The following is a 25,594-nucleotide window of genomic DNA, read 5'->3' on the forward strand; positions in this document are numbered from 1 at the left end:
CTGCTCGCCCACAGTGGAGCGAAGAAGGCAGGTCGGCGAGGGAACAGCTTGGGTAAATTTGAGCGCTAGGAGGCACCTGGTGTGTGCAGAGGCCAGCAAAGGGCAGGCTGGCCAGAACGAGGGGTCCCTCTGGGGGTAGAATGAGCCACCGCGGGGCTGGCTGGGGCCATGCCTCTGAAACACTGGCTTTAAAGGCAGAGCCTTGGCCGGGGATCAGGTGGGATTCCAGTCCAGGTGGGCAGTGTGGGCTCCACGTCCCAGGAAGGCAGGGGCCCCTCGGAGGATGTGCAGTGTGCCTGGGAGGCTGGGGCTGGGCCGGCTGGCGGGCTTGAACCGCAGCCAAGAACCAAGTACAGTCTGGGCACCTGGGCCCTGGCCTCCAAGCTGCTTCCTCATTCCTACCACTGTGGGAGTAGCCGGACCCAGGCGTTCCGCTGCAGCCACCATCACGGATTTTCTTACCGTCTCGCGGGGAACTGGGGCCTCCTGCCAAACTGCCCAGCCCAGCCCCTCCAGTGGGGCCACCTCTTGCTGTCCAGATGGGGAAACTGAGGCTGCGCCTTGGGAGGATTGTGACTGAGGCTGCCTGTGCAGGCGGGGTCAGGAAGGGGCAAGAACTGGACTCAGAGTCCAGTGTTCCTCCTTCTGCACACCCCACCTCCTGCTGCCCTGCTCAAGGGGCGCATCCCCTGGAAAAGCCCACCTGGTGGGCCCTACTCTGAGATCTGGGGCGGAGGCCAGGCTCCGTGGGTGCCAGGCTGGGCACAGAGCAGATGGGGGCTGTTTGATCAGCAGTTCCACCCAATACCAGGCTGCCAGAGGACAGCGGGCAGTGGCCAAACCGGCCCCACCGCATGCCTGTCGGCCCTCGGCTGGAATGCCATTCATCCTCCCGTGCACAGCAGCCTCGGGCAGGGCTCGGCAGGTGGCAGCCAAGGGGTGCTGAGCCCCCGTGCCTTGGAGCTGCCCCCCAGCCTGGGGAGGCAAGGCAAGACCCCAGAGGCACTGATGCCAGACCCAGGAGATTAGACCTCCAGGTACCCTGAGGTCAGACCCTACCTTGGGTCAAAGGGGAAAAAAGGTGCAGAGACAGGTAGGGCCAGGCCCAAGACCTTCTGGCTGTACCCCCACGCCGGCTCCCCCTTCTCCTGAGAGCAGCCATCCCGTCCCTGCACTGAGTCCAGGGCTGTCCAGGGAGGCCCTGGGCCTGGGTCCAGCCCCCACCAGCATCCCACTCTCTCCTCTCCCAGCCTTTCAGTGGCCTCTGGGTGGGGGCCAGCCAGGAGGTCCTGGAGGTAGGTGGGACTCCAGCCTCTGCTGGACAAGCGTCTCCATGCATGGCTCTAAGAATGGAGGAACAGCACAGGCCCAGCCCAGGGCCTGGGGGCAGGTGATTGTCCAGGCAGACCCCTCTCAGCCCAGTGTGAATGAGACCCCAACTCCCAGGCCCAGTGTGAATGAGCCACCACTGTCCCAGGGCCTGGGGGCAGGTGGTTGTCCCAGGCAGACCCCTCTTGGCCATGGAGAAAGTCGAAGTGGTCACATAAGGCCAAGAAGCTCAGGGGCTTGTCCTCGGTGGACTGAATATCGCTCAGTGAGACCAAACCCCCAGGCCCAGTGTGAAAGAGCCCTATACCCTCCCAGGACCAGAGAGAACAAGGCCCTACCTCCCAGGCCCTGTGTGAATGAGTTCCCACCTCCCAGGCCCTGTGTGAACCAGCCCCCACCTCCCAGGCCCAGTGTGAATGAGCCCCCACCTCCCAGGCCCTGTGTGAATGAGCCCCCACCTCCCAGGCCCAGTGTGAACCAGCCCCCTGGGGCCTGCAGGGGCACATGCGGGGTCCACATACACTCAGCCTCTGATTCCAGCTTTTATTGAGCTGAGCACCCCTCTGCAGGGAGAGCCATGACACAGCCCACCAGACCCCCACTCCTCTCTTGGGGACGCTTCAGTGACAGCACTCGGCCATCGTCACCCCAGCCACACCGACCCTGGGCTGCGAGGCCTGACCCCTTCGACCGGGAACAGAAGGGCAGGATTCTGGACAGTTACAGGAGGGCAGGGTCTCGCATGGGCAGGGTCGGTGCACCAGGCGGCCAAGGGACAGTGCGAGGGACTCGGTGGCATCGGGAGCCCCGAGGGTCGTTCAAGCAGAAGGAGGATCTGGCTCAGAGGGTGGCAGCCGTGGCCATCCCCCGCCCCTCCCGTACCCAGTGTAGGTCACAATAATTTAAAGACACTATAGACATTTTGACACTATATAACAATATAAGTTAATCAGGTTCCTGGGCTGGGGACGCTGGGCCTGTGGACGGGGCCGGGGTGGGGCATTCATGGCAGCCTGGAGGCCCCCGGGACGGCAGCCGAGGGGCATCCTGGCGTGAATGGGGCTGGGGTGGGGGCATTCATGCCAGCCTGGAGGCCCCTGGGATAGCAGCCAAGGGGCATTCTGGCGTGGTCAGGGGCCAGGGCACAGACAGGGGTCACCGGGCTTGTTGACGGCCTAGAGAACACACGTTCAGGAGCTTCTGCAGAGAAAACACCCTAAATTTGGGGAGGGGGGTTGTGGGCAATGGAGGGTACCCTGGAAGCAGGCTGCAAACCTCCTTCCTGGCCTCATAGAGTGGCTCCCCCTGTGCCTCAGTTTCCTCCAGGGGGACTCTGAGCTGGGTGCCTGCCCCTCCCCCTCTCCCAGGGCTCCATCTGACACGAGCAGGGGCGGGCCTGGGGGCAGGGGCTCCTCTGGGAAGGCGGCTGCAGAGCAAGTGCCTGTTAGGGTAGCAAGGGGGGCCCCCCGGAAAGGGCTCTGAGCCCCAGGTCCGGTTCCCTCAGTATCCGGTGAGGGGTAAAGGAGAGCAAGTCTAGGGCTGGGCAGAGTCGCCCCCAAGGGACTCTCGGAGGCACCGCGAGAGGGGTGCAAGCGCAACCAGGCGGGGTGGGGGGAGCCTCCGCACCCTCCCTGTGAGTCCCCAGAGCACGTCCTCAGAGATCAGGACACGGGCGACCAGGGAGGAGCCTCCACTCACAGCCGCAGGGCCTCTGCAAGTCCCCAAGTCCTCTGGGCCTCAGTTTCCCCATCTGTCAGTGGCAGACCTCCCTGGGCTCCCCTGCCCCTGTTACAGCGCTGCTGTAGGGGTCAGGCTGGTGCCAGGTGGGGAACGCTGTAAACCGGGGTGCCAGGTGGGTGGAGCTGGGAGGGCGGGCAGCACAAGTGAGGGGAGGCAGCAGGCCTGGAACCTGACACAAGTGACATTCGATTTGTTTGATAGGATTTTCAAGAAGAAGGGGTGTGGGCCAGAGGACCCCGTCCATGCCTCCTCAGAGCCACTTGGGGACCGCACCGGCTGCCAGCCCCCTGCCCAGCTCACCTCAGACCCACACGGGTTGCCCAGGAGGGCGCTAGGCGTCTGGCCAGTGTGGGCACCATGCCCAGGGCTGCTCCTGAGGCAACCCCAGGCTTTCTTGGATACTCAGGGGGCAGAGGGCCTGGTGGGCAGGAAGGGCCAGCTCAGGGGGCCAGAGAAGAAGCAGCAAGCGTGGGGTGGGGCTGCACTAACCAAGGATGGAGGAGGACTGGGTGCTTGTCAGTGCCCAGAGCCCTCTCTGGATGCCCTCTCTGGAGCTAGGAAGACATAAATAATCGTGTCAATATTGTCCACACCACCCGGGCCCAGCAGCTGCCGCAGCCTGGGAGACAGTCTTCCGTGTGGCCGGCTGGCTGGGCCTCTCTGTGTCCACGCCACCAAGCAGGGGGAGGGGACACCCACAGTCCCGTCACTGTCAGTTTCCAGGGTGTGTGTGCCCTTGAGATCTGCTTTCCCGGGAAGAAGAAAAGGAGTCGCTGTGTCCTATCTGCGGACACCGGCGCCAGGTGCTGTGCCCCTCGGCCAGTCCGTGGTCACTACTCTGCTGCAGGAGGTGGCCAGGACAGTAGGAAGGAGTCCCCGGGGGGGGGGCAGGGCGACGCGCCCCAGGGGTGGCCTCCTGCGTTTGGGGCCCTGCCCTCTCCACCCACCTTTGCCCACCGCCGCTGAGGCCCTGGCAGCGGCGGCAGGGAAGGCTGCGCAGAACGCCGCGGGGCCGCCGGCCGGGCGGGCCGCTCACTTGCAGGTGAAGACCTCGGCGCGCTCGCTGCACGTGTTGCACTTGACGAAGCAGCACCAGTGGAATTTGCAGTTACACTGCCAGACCTTGGTGTACTGGTGCGTGTTGTAGCCGCGCCCGCAGCACATGGTGTCGCAGCCATCGGCTCCGGGCGAGGTGCGGTTGCACAGGCGGCCCTGGGTGCCCACGCTGCCCGTGGCCGCGTCCTCCTCGCAGTAGTTGGGCGACTTCTCGATGTACACCAGGTCGGTCTCCATGGGCTTCTGGTAGCTGCGAAGCTGCTTGATGCGTAGGAAGGTGGGCTGCCGCAGGCGGCTGGCGCGCACCACCTCCACCTGCACGGCCGCGTTGTACTTCTCCTTGAGCAGGTGGCCCACCTCACGGAACTTAGGCAGTGTGGTCCAGCACGTCTTGGTGGTGCACGAGCCCGACACGCCATGGCACTTGCACTCCAGCTTCATGCGCTCCTCCAGGACCTGTGGGGACAGGGGCCATCAGCATGCGCTGGCCAGCTCCCACCACCCCTGCCACCCCCGCCGCGCCCTGCCGCCCATCAGCCTGGTCCCGTGCTCACCTGCACCCTGGGGCCAGTGCTCATTTCCCGCCCTGTGACCACGGGGATGTGTCTCTCTCTCTGAGCCTCGGTCTCCTAATCTGTTAAATGGGGACACTGACAACAGGCACCTACCGCATACGACGTGGGGAGGGCGTGGTGAGAACACACAGAACTTGGCAGAGCCGGGTGCACGCTTATGGAATGTTTCTCATTCAATTCTCACAGCACCTGCTCAGGGACTGCTTCAATGCAGAGGCAAGGAAGCAGAGGCTCAGGGCTCCTGGTCCCCGGGCATCAGGTGGCAAAGCCAGCTCTCACATGCAACCAGCCAGTCCAAGACACGCACTGCCCCCTGGGGGTCCTCCCTGTGTACCTGCCTCAGCAACCAAACCAGATGGTGACAAGTTCATTCCAGCTCACGGAGGCCCCGTGTGTTACATGAGAGCTGTACGCCATGGGGCTTTCAATGCCTGATCTTTCTGCAGTAGATTGCCAGGTTTCCTTTAGGGGCACCTCTGGGTGGGCCCTAATCTCCAACCTTTAATTAGCAGCGAGCGCTTAACTGTTTGCACCACCAGGGACTCCCTCTGTTCCAGAAACAGTAGGTGCTGAATAAGTGTGGGTGCCCCTCCTCTCTCTCTCCTACTCCCGCCCCCTTACCTGGCATAGGGCCTGGCATGCAGTCAGTACTTAATAATGACCCCCTGGTGGCACAATGGTTAAGCGTTCAGCTGTTAACCAAAAGGTCATCGGTTTGAACCCACCCAGCAGCTCTGCAGAAAAAGACTTGGTTATCTGCTTCGTGAACGTATCAGCCTAGGAAGCCCTACGGGGCGGTTCTGCTCTGTCACGTGGGGTCGCTGTGAGTCGGAATCAACTCGACAGCACCTAACAACAACCACGAGAGCCTGGCCTGTGTATGGAGCTTGCTCATGCATGTTTGCTGGAGGCTGGGGAGGGGTTGACGGGAGGTGGACTGGGTCAGCCCACCTTGCCACCTGCTGGAAAGCCACAAGGCTGAAGCCACAAGGCCTGGAACCGGACTGCTGTTGCCCCTTCCGTGAGGGCTGGGTGGGCGCAGCCTGTGTTTTCCTTGCCCCCCTCCCCACTTGGCCCCGGAAAGCTGCTTCCCAGCGCCAGCCCTGACCCCGGGTACTCATTTACCCAGATCGAAAGAGCCTGCCAAGCTGGGCCTGATTAAAGATGGGGACTCAGAGAGCCATTTGTCAGCTGTCACTCCCGTGGGCCTCTCTCCACAGCCCTCGGGGTCTTGGGACCCTCTGCCCCCCCTTCAGCACCCGAGTCACGGGGCACCTTCCTACACCCAGCCCCAGTTAGCAGTGCAGGGAGCCTCCCCCTTCCCCACTGACAGGATGAGGCAGGCCGACGTGGTCCCCCAGCATATCACAGGAGCTGGGTCAGGCCCCGCTGGGAGTTCCTGACCCTGTGCTGATGGAAGCTGGTCTGGGCAGATCCCTCTCTTGGTGGGGATTTGGGGGGCCCAGTCCCCTGGGCCCAGACAAGGAGTAGTACCATCGATCAAGCACCAGAGTCCCGTCCCTGCTACCTCCCCCTACGTCGGTGAGTTCTGCCCCTGACAGCCTGGAAGCTCTGGCCCAGACGAGAAGTCTCACAGCAGATGAATGGATAGACGAGAACAGGGGAGGGCAAAGATTTCCCTGGCCCGGCCTGGCCCGCGTTAGCCAGAGAGGGCAGAGAAAATGAGTGGGGGCTCCTAGGACAGAGGAAGTGGGGGGACTGCAGAGCTGTTGGCCAGGCCATCGAACACAGAGGGGACAGTCTGACTTTATGTGGGGTGAGGATAAGCAGGGGAGGGACAGGGTCAGGTGTGGATGGATTTCATTGCTCCTGCGTGGAGGACGTTGCGTTGGGGACAGAGACTGGGGGCTGGAGAGGAGGCAGGCACGGAGGCTGATGCCCCTCTGGAGGGACTGGAAGGTGGGAGGGCCCAGGGGCCTGGAGGAGTGAAAGGGGGATGGGTCTGGGGAACATCGGCCTGGCATTGGAGGGCGTCTGACTGGGGAGGGGTGGTGCATGTCTGGGTAGGGGTGGGGCCCACCTCAGCGAAAGCACAGCTGGGGCCTGGGCATTTACCTCCAGGTCCTGGCCTGACCATCCTCTCCTTCCCCTTCGTGGGCATCTTTGCTTGATTCTGTTTCTCCCCCGTGGCCCCCTCCAGCTAACCTGCCCTTCCAAGCCTGAAGCCAGGCCTGCCCCACTTGCTCCGGCTGCACTGCCCCGTCATCAGCCCCTCCTCGCCAGGAGCCAACAGACAGCCCATCTCCTTGGAGCAGATCCCACCAGCCCAGTCTGCTGGCCCAGGACGCTCCTCCTCAGACGGGTCTTGGGGGCCGGAGACGTGGCGAAGTGTCCAGGTGGAGGTTGTGCAGGCCAAGTGACCCAGAACTCTCCTCAGACAGGCCTTGGGGGCCAGGTGTCTGTCCAGGTTGTGCAGGACAGATGGTCCAGGCTCAAGTTCCCATCCTGTGTCCCTGTGAGGCCTGCTGGCTGGCTGGCCTCCCGCACACCCACCATTGCACGTCCACATCAAGGCCAGGCAGCCCGGCTTCCGCCAGCCCACCTGCCACCTGCCTGGCCTGGCCGACGACAGCCACAGCCAGGACCAATGGGGCAGCTGCTTGCGGAGCCAGGGTTCGCATCTTTGCTTGGCTGGTCCCCAGGCTGGAGCCTCTCCCAGGAAGTGGTCATAGGATTCAAGAATGTGCCGCTTCCTTCTCCATCATCCTCCTGATAAGAGCCCAGTGATGGTGGTGCCAGCTGTGGCCGGGACTGCGGGGCCCTGGAGCTACCCCCTCTGCCCCACGGGACCACCTGGGAGGGGCAGCGTGACCCTGTCCTGCCCCAGGGGCTATGGGGCCTCCTTCCCCTGCCCAGGCAGTGTCGGGGGTAGGCTTGGGGGTGACCTGGTGTTCCCTCCAGAATAAGGGGGACAATGGTGGGTTATAGCCAGGTGGGGAGCACGTGAGGTGGGGTTAGGCTGATGATCTCCCAGGAAAGGCCGGTCAGCTCAGGACCCTGCACCCTTCACCCATCACTGGACCCCAGGTTTTTAACCGAAGAACGGGGATGGCACGTCCCCCCCTCAGGACTGCCATGAGCCCTGGACAGGTCAGCTAAGGGCTATGCCAACACACAGCATGTGCCCAGCACTGGGTGGTTCTCGTCAGCAATGGCTTCCACCCTCAAGTCATCAAGAAGCCCCCATGATGACAGCACCAGGCCTGCCAGGACTGGTGTCCACCTTCACTGGGCCCTGAGGAGGGGAAAAAAACGGGGCTCCCACCTCCCCAGGCAGCTCCTTCCGCTGCCCTCTGCCCCTGCCTCACGCAGCACCGGCGACCACAGACCAGAACAGAGCGGCCAGCGAGCCTCGGTCATCTACACTCACTTGACCCAAAAGCACCACAGGTCACAGTCAACTTCACTGAGGATGCGGGGTCTGGATGAAGATGGGGTGGGTGGGGCTCACTGTGATGGGCAGGGGTCCCGGGTCAGTTGCGAAGGGCAGGAGTCCTGGCCCAGGTGTGACTGCCCCCCACAGTAAGGCCCAGCACAGCTGGGAGGAGGACGCCGCCTCACCCACAGGATCACTGCAGTGCCCTCTGCCAGGGCTCAGACCACCATGCAGACAAGAACATGGAGGCTCAGGGAGGGACCGACCACCCGGGCTCTCAGACAGACATCAGGCAGGCCGGCTGCTGACCACATCAGAGCCTCCTCACAGCAGGTCCTGAGGCCTTGCCCATGGCCGGCCCTCGCTCTGTGGTTCTCCTCTCCCCAGCAACCTCCTCTGTCTCCCGTTCCCCTCTCCACTCACGTCTCCCAGTTCAAACCCCGTGTGCTGACCTCTCCGCCCTCATCCCCTGGCCGGGCAGTGACGGGATGTACTGGTTCCCCCCCTTTCCTGCCCCTGCTCTGCTGGGCCCACCACCGGCCCCCTGGCTCCATCCTGTTCCTGCCACCATCCCCTCAGGCCGTCTTCCAGCCATCAGCCCAGGCCAGCCCTGAATCTGAACACAGTTCAGTACGGTCAGCACAGAGGCCCCAGCCCAGCCTGGCCTCCACAGCCCTTCCCAGGTGGCCTGTCCACGTGCCTGTCCCTTCACCGTCCCGGCTGCCCCAAGCCAGGCCTTGGCCTCTTGGACCTTCGCGCCGTGACCTGAGTCCCCGGGCCTTTGCCCGTGCTGGTCCACCTTCAAAGCCTGCCCTTCCCCTCCTCCCTGCTGCCTACTGGACACACTCTCACACAACAGTGACCAGAGCTGGCTGGGGCCTCACTGCCCTCAGCTGTAAAATGGGGGTGGTGAGACCCTATTCCCAGTGGCATGGGGAAGCCTGTGAACAGGACCTAAGCTCGTGTAGAGGCTCAAGGAGTGGTGCTTCCATTCAGGGCTTCACCGTGCCTCCTCTTCCAGGGAGCCTTCCCTGGTTCTTCCAAGGCCATGCCCTCTGTCCCCCACCCCACCCCCCCTCACTGCATGCTGGCTTCTATTCCGGCATGTATTCCCATCAGCCTGTGCCGGGAGACTGGTGCTCACAGGCTGTCTGAGCTCCCCCGAGGCAAAGACTTTGTCACTCATTCATTCATTCATTCATTCGTTCAACAAAAGTTTAATAACCACCGCTGTGTGGTGACCTCCACATCTACAAGATCAAGCTGAACCCTTGGCCTGGCATTCGAGGCCTGCCTGGGCCAGGCCCAGCTTACCTCTTGAGCCCCATCTTGCCCCCTTACCCCTTGCTCCCTCTCAGCCCGAACCATTTGCAGCCCCACAAGAGACAGCCCCTTCTTGCCTCTGCTCTTCTCAGCTCAACCTGTCCTTCAAGGTTCCCTTGGGACATCACCCCCTCTGGGAAGTCTCTGTTCCCTCCACCCACCCCACTGCACCTGGAGTGGCCCCCGTCCCCATCACATGGATCCAGTGGGAGTCGCCTGCGCAGAGCTGTATCTGACACCCACTTCTGTGCCCAGCCCAGCGCCTGGCCTAGGAAAGGGCAGGAGGGTTTGTTGAGTGAATGAGTGAGAGGCCCTGGGCCGAGGGGATTTTCAGCTCCTCTTTGCCTGGAAAGGTGAGTCTGTCCCACACCCACAGAGCCCTTGGCCCTGGCGCCCAGCGTGCAGCGCCCCCTCCCCCGACCAGGGTAGGCTGCAGCCCGATGAGGCGTTCTGCTCCGCTGCCGCCCTATCTCGGGCCATCTTGCCGCCGGTGTGGCTGTTCCTCCCAGCCCAGTATCTGGGGCCTCATCTCCCTGAAGGCAGACAGGCGGGGCCAGGCTCCCCTGACTCCTTCCCCATAGTGTCCCTGCCTGGGTGTCCCCGTATGGCCACCATGCTCCATCCCACCCCACGAATGAAGTGCCCCTGATCTCAGTTGCTGCAGGCTGCTCCTGCTTCCCAGAACCTGCCTTTCTCTGCATCTGTCCTGGCAATCGGCTATCCTTGGGCTAACCCAAAGGCCGTCTCCTCCAGGAAGCCTTCCTTGGTGTGTTGGCATGGCCCTGCTGGTACTAGCAGCGTCACGGGGTAGAGGCCTATCACTGTGGCCTGGAGGTCTCCACCCACCCTCGAGTCCCCAGCCAGTCCTGGCCAATACTCTGGGCGGACACAGGGTCCCTGACTGTCACAGCCCTGCTGCCCATCAGCTGGGGCCTTAGGCACATCCCTTCCCTGCTCCAAGCCTCAGTTTTCCCATCTATGAAATGGGAGCTATAAGGCCAGCCTCTAAGAACTGTTGGGAAATTCAGAGCCGGGGCTGGAGGGACCAGCAGGGGTCTGGGGCAGCACGTGGACATCCCCATCTGGGAGGAAGGTCCAGCACAGTCACCACGTGCACCTGCAGACCCCTCATCCAGAGGAGGTGCCTAGGCTCAGAGAGATCACCCGGCGGCACCACGCACCCCGCGCCCTACCTTCCTGCCAGCCTCGTTGTTGTGCAGATTCATGAGGCGCCGTGCGTTCTTCTTGATCTCACGGGCGTCCACGAAGCGCCGGGAGAAGTCGATGCCATAGCGCACGTCGGCGGAGCAGCCGCCCCACTTCCAGCCCTCGGCCTGGTTGTAGTAGCCCTGCTTCTCCCGGTCGCAGCCGCAGTTGCTCAGGTTGCCTTGGCTGCAGGCCGCGGTGACAGCATGGGCCACGCCAGCCGCCGTGATGGCGTACGTGAAGGCGGCCTCACGGCTTCCTGCGGGAAGAGGGGTGCACAGTGAGACCCTGGAGGACGCCCTGCTGCCGGCGGGCTGTGTGACCTGGGGCTGCTCATATGCCATCTCTGGGCATCCAACTTGGCACCAGCAAAGTGGGGTCCACGGAACCCACCTTGCAGGGATGTTGGAGGGCAGTGCCTGTATATAGTGAGCACGCAATACATGCCACGACCCTCCCACTCCTGTGAAAGAATGCGCTTTTTCAGACCAAAATGCCCGACACTTGAGAGCAAAGGCAATTATTTGTCAGCTGTCTCCCTGTCTCCGAGGGCCTGGCTGAGGGGTTCAGAGCTGTGCAGTCAGAAGGGATGGGGGTCTGCGACTCTATCCCCCTTCGGCAGATTCCCAGCTGTACTCCTCGTGAACGAGCTGTTTGTGCTGATAATGTGCGGGGACCCTGAGAGCATGGAGATGGAAGCTGGGGCCCCAGGGAGCACAGAGGCCCTCCCTGGGGGCCAGGAGCACCCTATCCAGGCAGCCAGGAGCCCAGTCAGAATCCCCACAGCTGGGACCCCACTCGGGCTCCCTGTGGCCACCTGCCTCTCTCTGGCACCACTTTCAATCCATCACCAGGTCCCCTGAGGGCCCCCTCCTTTCTGACGCCCCACCTAGTTCCAGGGCCCCTGAACTGCCTGGACTTGGGCACCAGCCCCCCTCTGCACAGGACCCTGTGCCTCCCTTATCCCCCCAATCATCCCAAATACCAGCCAAGTCATTCCGAAGTATAGCTCTGGGCAGAGCCTACCCCTGAAACCTTCACTGGCTCCCGTCTGCCAGCAGAACCAAGACCATGGCTGAGCTGTGAAGGGTCGGCCCCACAGTCCAAGCTCGGCCACTTCCCCAGCACTGCACCCCCCTCCCCCCAAACCATGACTTGACCCTTTCTGGTGCTGTTCACACTCCCTTGGGGAGGGCGCTTCCTAGTCTTTGGGAGGAATGTTCTTACCCTCCATACCCAAATCCTAACAACCTTTCAAGGCCCAGGTCAGATGCCTCCTCCAGGCAGCGCTCCCAGATCCCTCTCACTGCCCCGGCCCCTCAGTCCCAGATTGACCCTCTCACACTTTCGGATGCTCTCCACTCAGGGTAGCCCTTAGGGTGGAGATTTCCTGGCCCCATGTGAGTCCAAAGGCCCCCTGTTCTTTTAGTTGCTGTCAAGTCGGCTCCAACTCATGGGAACCCCATGTGTGCAGAGTAGACCCGCCTATAGGGTTTTCAAGGGTGTGACCTTTCAGGATCAGACCACCAGGCCTGTCTTCCGAGGTGCCTCTGGGTAGGTTTGAACCAGCAATTTTCAGCTAGTAGTTGAGTGTTTAACAGTTTGCGCCCCCCAGGGGCTCCTCCCCAGAGATGGGATGTTTGATTTTCCCCAGCCCAGGCCAGGTCTCTCAGGTCCCCTTGGCCTCCCCACCAGCACAAGGCCCCAGGCCCGACTGGGTCTGGGCTGTCTCACGTCCCCAGCCCCTGGCACCAAGCAGGCTCAGAGAATGCTAGCTGAAGAACCAAAAGCCAACTTCCAGTTTTTGGACTCTCTCTGCCTGTTCCAGCTGCAGATGGCGCACCACTGTGTTTCATGGCAGGGCAGGGGATGCCCACTACTCTGTCCTCAAATAGGCCCTGCAGTCAGGGTGCCGGACACTGAGGTGATTGCCCAAGATGGAGAGAAGTTGAGAGTCAGGTCAGGTCCATTTCACACACACTCACTGAATGCCTGCTGTTGCATACCAGGCCTTGTGCTGGGCACTGACAACCTGCTCTGGGGACCACCTCTTCACCTGCCAACAGGCTGGGGGTCTGCCCTTGGGGGTCCCTGCTCCGTGGTGGTCTTCACCCTCAAGGGGTCACTGCTCCCTAAAGGGTCTCCACCCTCAGAGGTGTCTGTTCTCTGAGGAGTCACCACCCTTGGGAGGTTCCTGCTCCCTGGGGGGTCTTCATCCTTGGGATGCCCCTGCTCCCTGGGGATCTCTGCCCTTGGGGGAGGGTCCCTGTTCCTGGCAGTTTCTCCCAGGGTGAAGAGCAGCAGGGGTGTGGGCCAGGTCTACAGTTCAGGGCAGAGGGGCTCTGATTGGCCATCTGCCAGTAGCAAAACCACTTCCTGGAAACTTCTTTCCTTGAGAAGAAATGAAGGGGTGGCGTCCAGTGTGCACCCGCACCCCAGCAAGACCAGAGTCAGGTCCCTTGGGGAGTCAGGGCGTGAGTCCTCACAGATGTCGTGGGAAGGAGCCGGAGCTTCTGAGCAGGTGCTGGGCTGGACGGTGTCGAGCCTGGGTTTTAGAGAGCTCACTCTAGTTACACGAGGGATGGAGGTTCTGGAACCCCTGAGAAGCCAGGTCAGCTGAGCTGTGCCACAGTAATCGCAGTGGCCGACACTCATGGAGTGCTCCCGGTGGCCAGCCCACGTACGTTCTCACTTCACTCCCAGGGCAGTCGTACCGGCAGCCGCTACAATACTGTTATTCCCATTCCACAGATGAGGAGACTGAGGCACAGAGCAGTTATGGGACTAGCTGTTGGGGCCAGGGCAGGACTTGAACCCAGGCAGCGGGTCCCAAAGCCCAGAGAGGCCGAGGGAGGGACTAAGGGCCTGGGATGAGGTCGTTGGAAGCCGCTGTCCCCCAGGTTGGCCCCTTTCTAGCTAAGTGACCTCAGACAGAAAAGACAGGGCAGAAGGATAGGAACTGTCCTCAGGAGAAGGTGCTGAGTCTGGCCTGTCTGTAGGACCTTGGGTTGCAGGCGAACACCTGGCCAGCAGCATGTGTCACAGCTCAGCACCCACAGAGGGGCTTAGAGAACTGACAATTGTGCAATCACTCAGGAGGCCTGGCTGAGGGAGTTAAAGTGTTCACAACCTGGCGAGCCCTGCCCGCACAAGGACAGATGTGGGCGTTCCCTGGGCGGCCTTGGAACTGGGACCCTCCTCGTCCCAAAATGCTGATCTCCCGGACAAAGGCCCATCAGGGACTTCGGGGTCACATCACCCTGAGCGCCCAAAGCAGGCCAGCAGACTTTGAGGCTGGGCCTGCTTTGGGGGGCACTAACCAAAGCCTCTCTTCTGTCCCTTCTAGAAGTTTCTGAGCTCACCCAGTTTCTGCCTGTCTCAAACTCAGACTCAGTTACTCATCAGCTACTCATCGGGCCGCCACTCCCGCTAATTCTTTTTTTATTTGGTTTTAATGAGCCAAGCCTCTTGTCTCTTGCCTCAGCGATGAGGTGGAGGCCGACAGCAGAGACAAGGCACAGTTTTGAGTGCGTGGAAGAGGGTCCCCTGTGCCCTGTGCTGCACTGGTTTCTCCTTCAACTCTCAGGAAGACAGAGCCCCATTTTACAGACCTGGAAGGGGGCTCCACGGGCTTCTTGACGCCCCAGATCACAGTGCGCAGGGGTTGGAATGGGGCCAGGAGGCCTCGGAGCATCATAGTGTCCTTCCAAAATGCCCCCAAGGCCTAGCTGGGTCGTCCAGCCAGCCCCGGCTTGCGCCCTTTCTCGTCTGGACCCAATGTGAAGCCTGGCCTCTGCGGTGAGAGCGAGTGTTGATTTACAAGAAGACTGAGCTTTTTCGGGTATACAGCAGTCCTGAGCCAGCAGACCCCTGCTCAGCAGCCATCGATGGCTCCCCAGGTCTCTGAGAGAACTTCAAGCATCTCAGCCTGGCCCCTAAGGCCCCCCAGGCCCAGCCCCACCCACGGTCACCCACCACTCCTCTGGCCTCACTTGCCCAAGTAGAACACCTGGCCCACCTGTGCAGCCACGCCACGGTATAGGCGTGAACGGCCTAGCTCCTGCACCTCTCCCTGCCTGGGCTGCCTGCCCACATGTGCCCCCACTCTTTCTGGGCTCCCAGGTGCAGCTCCTGCTCCAGGAAACTCTGAGCTGGGGGGGTGCAGGGGCAGGGCTCTGTCTGATTCTGTTGTGCACCCCAACACTGTTCCTTGAGTCCCACACAGCAAGGCTGGGGCAGGTGCTCTGCCCACACCACCTCATTTGACTCCATGGTGACCCCCTGAGACAAGCCCTGGGATTGGCTCCATCTCCCAGACGAGGAGCTGAGCCTGAACGTGGTGAACCATTGCTCCAGACTGCCCAGCCTGGCGGCGTTCGCGCCATTGAGTCTGGTGATGGTGAATGGGCAGGGAGGCAGAGCTAGAAGAAGGCAGCGCAGACCGTCTGCCAATTGTGGGTGCACGTGACTCTTGGGGGGCCTGGGAGACCCTCTCAGGACCAAGCATGGGTCTGCCTGGTGGGGTGAGTGGCCGGGCTCTGCAGCCTCAGACACCAAGCCAACAGCAGCCGCCCGCGGCATCCCTGGAAAATGCTGGAGACCGTGAGTAGGCTGCACACCAACCCCCACCTCCGCCCCAGCCTCCTGAGCCCCTGGGGACTTCTGAGTGCTCATGGCCCCGAGCACCCCCAGGGCAGGGCTCACTGTTTCCAGGGCAGTCATCTCTGGTGCCCAGACAGGCAAGGCAAACATCCCCCGCCCTGCAGTGGCATCTGCTGAGGCTCACGGAGGGGCCGGGAGACTTAGGCAGGGAGCCCTGGACCTGGAATCAGACTGTGTGTGTGTCCCCATCCCTCGACCCCAGGAGCTGGCTCCGGAAGCAGACAGGAGATGGTGAGGGGCCAGGTCGGCTGGGGCCACCAAAGCCAGCATGGACTTCCAGGACAGGCCCAGGGCGTCTCTGGGGCTCAGGATGAGCAGGGCTGGGAATTGGTTCCTCCCTAGACCAACCTGGTCAGCCCTGCCCTCCACAAAGAGTAAATCAGAGCATCATGGAAGCAGGGCACCCAGGGACCACTGCCACACAGGTAAACTGAGGCCTAGGTACAGCCCAGCTCTCTCTTCTGTAGGCTGTTCAAACTCAAGCCCTCTCTGAGGCGGCTGGGCACCAGGCCCCAGCTGGCATGGGGCAGCCTCAGATGGGCAGAGCAGCCCCCTGCCCTACTGTGCATCCTCGGCAGTGCCAGCCAGACCTGGATACCCAGGAAAAGGGGGCTGCCCGGGACAAAGCCAGGGACCTCATCCACCCCGTCAGCCCCCCGCTCTGACCCCAAGCCGGGTGCCGGAGACCAGGTAGATCTTCATGAGAAGCTTCTGGGAAGGGTAGGTGTGCCTCCTGAGCAAAGCTAGGGCTTAGGCAGAGCTGGAGGCTATGCCCGAGGCCCCAGGCCCCTGGCCATCCACTCAGGGCTGCCGCCACTTCCCAGCGTCCATATGGGGCCCAGTGCACTGATTTTAGAAAGCCATGATTGAGCTCATAATGACCTGATTAACAGCAGGTGCAGGGGAGGCAGGTAGGGGCCAGGGTGCAGGACCTCAGTGCTGGGAAGGGCTCAGGACCTCCACCCAGTGCAACCCAGAGAGGGACAGTGACCTGCCCAGGCTTACGTAGCAGCTAGGGCCATGGCAGATCCCAGACGTGAGGTGGCTGAATTGGCTGAGGGGAGGTCGAGGGCCCCAGAGTCCATCAGAAACAAGAAGAAGGGGTTCGGAGCCTGACACCTGGAGTTCAAGTCCAGACCCTAAAATCTGCCCCTTGGGCTATGTTGGACTAGCCAAGGGTCGTTTCTGAGCCCGTCTCCTCATCTGTGAACTGAGGATAATTGCTCCAAAATGGCTGAGTCACTGAGCCAGACGGGTTCACACATGGTGCCAGGGCAGACTCGGCCCCACATGCAGAGGTCACGCCCTGAGCTCCCAGCCCACACACGTGACACACACCACACGAGGAATATGTGTGGGTGTGCACACATGGGGGTACCCACGTGTGGGCGGGTGTGCACCTCCGCACATACCTGCATGCATGTCTGCCTGGGCACACCTGGACTCAGACTCCAGTGAGGCTCCCGTGAGTGTGCGCAAGTGTGTGCCCCTGTGTGTGCAGCACCCGAGGCCAGCACGGCTCGGTCCACCCTTCCTCTCTGCCCATCGGCACTCACCCTTCTTTTAAAAAAGTATGGCATTTCCTATAGCTCGACAATAAAAAGGCAAATCACCCAACTACAGATGGGCAAAGGATCTGAATAGACATTTCTCCAAAGAATACACACCAATGGCCAACAAGGAATGCAATGAGGCTCACTGTACCTAGTCATGAAACCACAAACCAAAACCCCTGCCGTGGAGTCGGTTCCAACTCATAGTGCTCCCTGTGTTACAGGCTAGATCTGCTCCACGGGGTTTTCTTGGTCGTAATCTTTTTTTTTTTTTTTTTACATATATAACTTATGTCATTTTTGTTGTTGTTGTGGAGGATGTACACAGCAGAACACACACCGATTCCACATTTTCTACGTGTACAATTCAGCGACATTAATGACGTTCTTCAAGCTGTGCAGCCATCCTCACCCTCCTCCAAACTGTCCCTCCGCCGTTAACGGAAACTTGGTTCTTCCCAAGTTTCCTATCTGATTGCTGGAGTTGCTGTTGTCAGTTTGATCCCATGTAGACAGATCTGAGAAAAGCACAGCACTCGAGGCAGACAGTCTTCACTAGTGAAGCTAAGCCATGGTTTGGTTTTCAGAAGACTTCAGGGGATATTTTTGGTTTAAGGTTTAAAGATCATTTCACGGCAACAGTTGCAGGAGTTCATCTAACCTCCAGGGCTCCAGAAAGCCTGGGGTCCGTGAGAATTTGAAATTCTGTTCTGCATTTCCCCCCTTTTGATCTGGATTCCTCTATAGCATCTTTGATTAAAGCATTCAGTAAGGATATTGGCCGTAACCTTTACAGAAGCAGATTGCCAGGTCCTTCTTCCATGGCACCGCTGCATGGGTTTGAATCACCAACCTTCTGGTTAGTAACCATTTGTGCCACTCAGCGGCCTAGTTAGTCATTAAGGAAATGCATATCAACACCACAAAAAGATACCCTGCCACGCCCCGCAGGATGGCTAGAATCATAATAAAAAAAATGGCCAGTAACAAGTCTTGATGGGAAGCTGGAGAAACCAGAGACCTCGTTCACTGCTGGTGGGCATGCAAAGTGGTGTAGCCGCTGTGGAAAACAGCCTGGCAGTTTCTCAAAGGGTTAAATACAGAGTTACCCTATGACTCAGCAATTCCGCTCCCAGGTACGTACCCAAGAGAATGAGAAAATGCATCCACACCGAAATTCGTACACAAACATCCATTCGCGGCGTTATCCGTATCAGCCAAAAAGTGCAACCAACCCAGATGTCCACCAACGGATGAATGGACAAAGAAAATGTTTTCAGCTATCAAAAGGGATGTAGCCCTGGCTCACGCTGCTGCGCCAGTGAACCTTGAAAACATTACGCCGAGTGAAAGAATCCAGACACAAAAGGCTCTATATTGCATGACTCCATTTATATGAAATGCCCAGAACAGACAAATCCAGAGACAGAAAGCAGATTAGCAGGTGTCGGGCACTGGGGTAGGGTGGGCCGGGGAGGCGGAAGGGACTGCTAATGGGTGCGGGCTTTCTTCTTGGGGTGATGAAAATGTTCTAAAGCTGTATTGATGTCTTACAACTCTGTAAATATGAAAACCACTGAATGGTATACTTCAAGCAAGTGAATTGTAATATGTGAGTTGTAGCTCATAAAACCATCGTAAAAGCACATGGCACTTAATGGGTTTTGTTGTTGTTAGGTGCTGTCCAGTCGGTTCTGACTCACAGCAACCCTACAGGACAGAGTAAAACTGCCCCATAGGGTTTCCAAGGAGCAGCTGGTGGATTTGAACTGCTGACCTTAGGGGATTGCGTACACCTCAATCCGACCCTGCACAGCACCCCATCAGAATGCACTAGGGCCTCGCCTCAAGGTTCAGATGCTGGGCTCGAAGGAGGCAGGGAACGGGCCAAGGTCACACAGGTGGCAGAGTGTGGAGCTGGAACTGACCCCAGAGCCCAGGTTGGGACCCCCTGTAGTGCTCTGCCCCGCCCCCCACCCCTAATAACAGGCCTATGCCAGCTCAAGCAGAGGCTGCCCTCCTGGCTAAGCCCCCCGAATCTCAGGAGTGAGGGACTCAGGTTCCCCCCTCATCTGTCAACCCTGGCCAAGGGCCTGCCCTGAGGCCAAGCACACGGCAGAGCAAAGCCAGTAAGTCATAGCCTTGGCTGGCCGGGCCCTTCAGACAGAGGGCTGTGTTCACAGCCATGGAGCGGCCAGCAGGAGAAGGTGGATGGGGTGGCTTGAGTGGAAGGGTCAGGGAGGGCCCCCTCAGGAAGGAAGGTGAAGGCAGGTCCTGAATATGAGACCAGTAAGCCACCCAAAGGCACGGGGACCCCTAAAACGATTGTTCTGAGATAATCTTCAAATCTTAAACCAAAAATATCCCCTGAAACCTTCTTAAAACCAAACAACAGTTAAGCTTCATTAGTAAAGAATGTCTGCCTTCAGCATTGTGCTCTTTGAAGAACCATCTACATGGGATCAAACTGACAACAGCAATGCCAACAACGATCAGATAGGAAACCTAGGGGGTAGTGAGTGTATGTTATGGGCGAGGAGCATTTTGGAAAAGGAGGGTGAGAACGGTTGGACAACTTGAAGCATGTGATCCATGTAACTGAATTGTCCATGTAGAAACTGTGGAATTGGTCTAGGTTTTGCTGTGTGTATTCTCAACAACAAAATTAATTATTTAAAAAAAAGAAAGAAAGAAAAAGTTTGAAGAACAAGAACAAAAAAGGTGCAGGGAAGAGTGTTCAGGCTGAGGGAACAGCAATGCTGAGGCCCTGAGCTGGGAGTGATCCAGGTGTGTGTGGTTTGCCCCAGCAGAGCAAAGGGAGATGAAGTGGGCAGTGGTCCATGAGGGTCACCGCGTGTCAGGCCTGGGGAGCCAAGGGGAGGAGTTTGGGCTTCACTCCATGAAGATGGGAAGCACCAAGAGGATGTTTTTCTGACTTAGATTTAAAAGAACCCCAGGTGCAGTGAGGATGCCACACCGTGGGGGTCACAAGCGGAAGCAGAGAGGCCAGCAGAGGGTGGGGAGCTGTTGCAAAGGTCCAGGTAAGAAAAGATGGTGGGCTGGCCAGGTGGTGGAGATGAGGATCGGTCAGATTGGGGACAGTCTGATGGGGGAGCCAGGAGCGTTTGCAGGTGGATCGATGAGGGGGTTTAGGGAAAGAAAAGTCCAGAAGGACCCCTGGACCTGGGCCCTGGGTTGTTGGTAGGGGCTTTTACTAAGGAGGGGAGACAAGGAGAGGATCAGATTTGGGGGGAAAACCAGAAAGCTCTCGACCAGGATAGCTGGAGGGGCCCAAGGGACAGTAGGGTGCAGGCGAGGAACAACTGGAGACCTAAGTGGGGCCCCCATGGAAACACCCCAGCCTTGCCTGACACCCCAACACTGGGGACCAACTGCAATAGAACTGGGGCTTATGCTGCACGACTTTGGCCAAGTCCTTTCCTTCCCTGGCATCGGTTTCCCAGTGTAACATGAGAGTGAGGCCTAGGCTAGGGGTCCTCAAGCCTCTTTAGCAGAGGAGCATTTTATCAGATGTACAGATCAGAGCTGGGCTGCTGGGATAGGGACACAGGATGGGGCAGGGCCCCCCAAGTCACCTCCAGAGACCCCCAGCTTATAGGTGGAGAGATTGAGGTGAGGGGAGGTAAAAGGACACCCTGGACCGTAGCACCTGTGCCACCAGCCGGCCTGGGCTGTGCCCATGTCCAGGTTTAGGGGGTCCTGGTCTGACCCTGGGGTTGCTCCTGGTCATAGGATCCAGGCTTCGAAAGCCATGGATCCAGGCTGGACCCAGCGTGTCCCCTCATGGCTGTCCACACCTCTGCCAGGCCCCTTGGCCCAAGATGGGGTTCAGTTCAGTTGAGTTGCCCCTCTGAGGCCTGGAGCCAGTTCCTACTGTCCCCTGGCACACGGGCTGGGTGCCTCTCCCTGCCTGAGCTGGTCTGGGGTCTGTACCCCCACATACACATACACGGAGCCACAGCCAAAAGCACAGAGCCAGACAGACACAGGCTCAGCCAGGCCCCGGCTGGGCCGAAATACCTATTTGTGCTGTTGAGGAGCCAGGAGCCTAGAACCCCTGACTGGCCAGACACCCTGCAAAGGTCTGGGGCCGAATCACCAGGTCCAATCCAACACTTCAGTTCCTGCAGTTGCTGAATGGGGGTAACAACAGCCCCCACCCTGAGGCGTGAGGGAGTTAAAGCAAGGGAGGGCTCAGCACGGGCTGGACGTGGGAAGGGGTCCACGCTGTGGCTGTTTAACTGTGGATCTCAGAGCAGGCCTGGGCCTGGGGCAGGCGGTCGGGGGGGCCACAGGCCTCGTCAGCGCTGTGCGTACGTGTGCTTGTGTGTGCATGTGTGTTCATGCGTGTGTATGTATGTTCATGTGTGTTCATGTGTGTGCACATGTGCATGTGTGTAGGGGTGGGTGCATGTGCACATGTACATGTGTGTTCATGTGTGTTCCGGTGCGAATGTGTCCCCGTGTATGTGTTCACATGCGTGTGTTCGTGTGTATGTTCATGTGTGTTCTTGTGTGTATGTGTGCTCACATGTGTAGGGTGGGTGCATGTGCACATGTACATGTGTGTTCCTGTGTGTTCCTGTGTATGTGTGTTCACGTGTGTATGTGTTCACGTGTGTATGTGTTCACGTGTGCTTGTGTTCAAGTGTGCATGTGTGTTCACATGTGCACGTGTGTTCACATGTGCATTGTGTTCGTGTGTGTGTGTTCACGTGTGTATGTGTGCTTGTGTTGCCCTCTCTCTGTCCCTCTCTTTGTCAATGTCTATGTGTCCCTGTCCCACTCTGTTCTCTTTCTTTTTGTGTTCCTGTCCCTCTCGTCCTCTGTCTGTTCCCCTGACTCTGTCCCTCTCTGTCCTCTCTCTTTCTCTCTCTGTCTGTCCTCCATCTCTCTGTCCCTCTTTCCTTTTGTCCCCCTCTCTCTGTCCCTCTGACCCCCTCTGCCCTTCTGTCCCTTTCTGTCCTCCATCTCTCTCTCTCTGTCCCTCTGTCCCTCTCTGTCCTCTGTCTCTCCCCGCCCCACCCTGGCCCCCACCCGGCTCCGGCTGAGTCAGTGTCTCCACACTAAGCTCCATCCTACCGTTGTCATAAACAGAGCACTGGAAAAAGCCATGCCAGGTCCAAACACGCCAGCACGCCCGCGCGCCCGGGGCCTTTGTTCCGACCCAGCGGAGGCCTCACATGCTGCCGAACAGCCCCCACAGGCCGGCCGGGCTCCAGCTGGGCAGCACTGTCACGTCCAGTCCCCGGTGGGGCTTGGGAGGCACAGAAGTGCAGAGCAGGCAGAGCCTGGCCAGGGCCACATGCCAGGGGGCAGCCTGGCCCGGAGCCAGGGGCTGGGTTACTAGCGCTGGACCCAGACCTGGGCCTGGCCTTCTGTGGGCTCCCACCCACCCCTTCAGACCTAGCCTCTGTGGGGCCAGGCTTCCGGCAGGGCTCTTATTAGCAAGTTTCGCCCCAGGTGGCCTGTCCAGGCTTTCAGCAAATGCAGCAGCTGCCTACCTGTGGTGGCCTGTGTCCCCAGGGACCCCTGCTCCCAGGGCCTCCGGCAGCTTCTAGCACCCCGACCCCATGGCGCAGTGGTTAAGCAAGCGGGCTCTGGAGCTGACGGTCAGGGTCAGACTCCAGCCCTCACCAGTCACTCAGCCCTTGAGCCTCGATAGTCGAACCAGGAACCGGGATGCCATGGAAAGGCCCAGCTGAGTTATAAAAGAAATGATCCCCAACAGCAGTGGAGGGATCGCTCAGGGATAGGTTGGCCTCACCTCATGGAGGCCGAGGATGGGGGCCCACCCGCCATGGTCTGTGTCCCAACCCTTATCTACGAAGCCCTTCTAGCTCAGTGCTGAGGAGTAGGTATGTCCCCCATTCCAAAGAGAGACCCCAGGTTCCACCCAGCACTAGCCCCAAGAGCCCAGGCTTGCCCACGATCACACAGCAGAGTCCTCACAGTGCCCTCTTCCCTCCCAGACCCCCTGCCCGCCACGGCCTGTCCTGTCTGCTGTGGCTCTGACAGAAAGGCAGAACATCTCATCCTGGATGTGCCCCAGGTGGCCCTTGGGGGGTACTGTGGGAGGCTCCGGGGTGGTGGACAGGCTGCCCACCAAGCCCAGGGCCCCCAGCCTGTTAGCAGGGCAGGGCAGGCAAGGCTACCTCCTTGGTCACCTGGGAATTGTCCCTCCCAGGTATGAGCCGACCCTGCAGTGGAGGGGCAGAGCACTGGCCACCTCGAGTGACCTGGAGCCTGGCAGCCTCTGGCCTCCACGATGCAGGCTTGTGTGGCTTCGTCTACCCAAAAAGTCTTGCTGACTCTGTCCTTCAAGGCACCAATTGTTCACTTGTCTTTGGTCCCTAGAGGGGTCACCCTCTCTTCTCAGAGGCAGGCAGGACAAAGACATGTGGCCCCCACATCTGGGGCCTGCAGAACTCCTGGTCCCAGCCACAGCTGCCTGCATTGCCCTCGGCCTGGGCTTACCCAGCACATCCCAGGACACGCCTTGGGTTGGCCAAGCATTGTGAGGTGAGGCTGAGCGGCCTTCCTGCTGCCCCCAGTGCTCTGCCCTAAGCCTGGCATATGGTGGGTGCTCAGTGCGTGCAGGCTGGATGGCCAACAGGGTGGAAGAGCGCTCTCTCATGGCTGCTCCACCTACATCCTCTACTGCCACCCAGGAGACCCCGGCCCTCGGGGCTGCCCCCACAGAGTGGGAGGATGGAATCCTGGAAGGAGACAGATCTGGGTTCACAGCTCTGCTCCACGCAGCCACAGTGACCTTGGGCAATACCAGGAGACCTTGGGCAAGTAGCTTTCCCTCTGAGAACAGTGCTGTCCATCAAAAGCATACCACGTGCCATGCCTGTAATCTACAATTTTCTAGTAGCCACAGTAAAACCAAAAAACAAAACCAGACCCATTGCTGTTGAGTCCGTTATGACTCATAGTGACCCTACAGGACAGAGTACGACTGCCCTGCAGGGTGTCCAAGAAGCAGCCGGTGGATTTGAACTGCCGACCTGTTAGTCAGCAGCTGTAGGTTCACCACTGTGCAACCAGGGCTCCTTTTATAAATGAAAATAAACTGGGGGAAATTCACTTTAATCATCTATTTTATTTAGCTGGTACAACCCAAATATGATCAATTGAACCCGTAATCAATGTAAAAGGTATTGATGAGAGACCTGAATCTGCCTGTGTCTTACCCTTAGAGCACATCTCCATCGGTGCTGGCCAAGGCTCCCCACCACCAGTGGCCATCGCTGTGGACAGGGCAGCCCTGAGCGCTGCCTCATCCCTCCTGGGGATGGACCTACCCAGGGTGCGGCTTGCAGGGCCCTGGGCAGGGTTCCTGGTGTGCAGTAGCTGAGGTCCTGGGAGTCTCCCTCTCCTCCTCAGCACCTCCAGTCCTCACTGCCCAGACACCCCAGGGTGTCCCTCTGACCTCTCTGATTGTCGGGACCTGACAGGCTCTGCTGAGCCCCTGCTGCACAAGGAGAGTGGGCTCAGGCAAGGCCCACCCATGATGGCACTTTCAGTGCAAATCTCCCCCAGAGCAGACAGGCCGGGGACAGCTGCCCGCCACCCTGGGTGCTCACATTAGCCAGGGTCAGGGCAGCCCTATGCCCAGTCATGTCTGAGGCTGGCACGGGGGCAGGACATAGCCGTCCATGCAGCATGGCAGGGCTGGGGGCTAGGGAGCACACACGGCTGCCCAAGGGGCTCTGGGGAGGAGCAGGGAGTGGAAGGAAGTCTTTTGCCTGCTCAGCACCTTTTGGGCCCTTGGGTTCACAGCGCTCCAGCCCTGCCCCAGCGTTCCAGCCTCAGGTCCCCCTCCTGTTCGCCCTTGACACCCCTGCAGAACTGAACTTCCCTCCATTCTTGGAAAACACAGTCTGCTTCCAGGCCTCTGGGCCTTGGCACGTGCTGTTCCCTCCACCTGGAACCCCCTTCCCTGCACTCACCTCCAGGCTGGCCTGCATCACTCTGAGTCTCCCTCAGGTCTCGGTTCCATGTCACCTTCTCAGGGAAGCCCTCACCCACAGCCCTGACTTGGTCATGGTGCCCATTACGCACCTCCGCCCTGAGGAACCCCAAGTCTTTAAAAGTCTTCCCTGGAACACCACGTCAGTGGAGGGAGGGCCTTGACCCCTGAAGGGGGCAGAGTAACTGGTGCGGTGAAGGGGGCGGGCCCCAGGGCAAAGCCAGCAGAGGATTACCATCTGAAAGACCTAGCTGCGGGGAGTAGTCAGCTCCCCATACCCGGAGGCGCTTAGAAGCCATGGCACTAGCCTGGAAAAGGGATTAGAACTTTGCACAGAGGGCTGGTTTGCCCCTTTCAAGGTTCCCTCTTAGATCTGAAGAGTCTGGCATGGACCAAGGTCACAGGCAAGGCCTTCAGGGTCCATGCCACCCACCCAGGCCAGGCCACCTCTTGGGTCAATCATTAATTGGCACCGCTATCGTGGCTGCTCCCACGAGTGCCCCGGTCACCTGCCAACTCACGGTCTGGCTCCCATCCTGGGCCTGGGGCACCCAGTGTGCTCTGATGTGGCCGGCCTCCCTGCTTGGCCCCACGTCCAGTTTGTGATGCCCGGCAGCCAGGCCACCACGGGAGCACCCAGCCTACTGTCTCCCAGCCAAGAGCTGGGCCTTCACGCAGCAGCAGTGAGACCAAAGGAGGGTTTCAGGCAGAATGAGGAGACCCTAGGACTTGGCTTTGGAAAAAGCACAGGGGA

At 59.8% G+C, this 25,594-nt stretch overlaps 1 protein-coding gene across 1 annotated transcript in view; it reads right to left on the reverse strand.

Annotated features, from left to right (window-relative positions):
- Nucleotides 1-3,888: 3,888 nt before the first annotated feature.
- Nucleotides 3,889-25,594, reverse strand: part of WNT7B (Wnt family member 7B) — a 54,335-nt gene continuing 32,629 nt past the window's right edge. The window contains exons 3-4 of the mRNA XM_049881601.1: nucleotides 10,614-10,885; nucleotides 3,889-4,581 (exon numbers count right to left, since the gene is read on the reverse strand). Coding sequence (XP_049737558.1) covers nucleotides 4,102-4,581; nucleotides 10,614-10,885 — 752 coding nt within the window. The 3' untranslated portion in view covers nucleotides 3,889-4,101. The remainder of the gene's footprint in view (nucleotides 4,582-10,613; nucleotides 10,886-25,594) is intronic.

The sequence above is a fragment of the Elephas maximus genome, chromosome 4 (assembly GCF_024166365.1).
Source record: "Elephas maximus indicus isolate mEleMax1 chromosome 4, mEleMax1 primary haplotype, whole genome shotgun sequence".
Lineage (NCBI taxonomy): Eukaryota > Metazoa > Chordata > Mammalia > Proboscidea > Elephantidae > Elephas > Elephas maximus.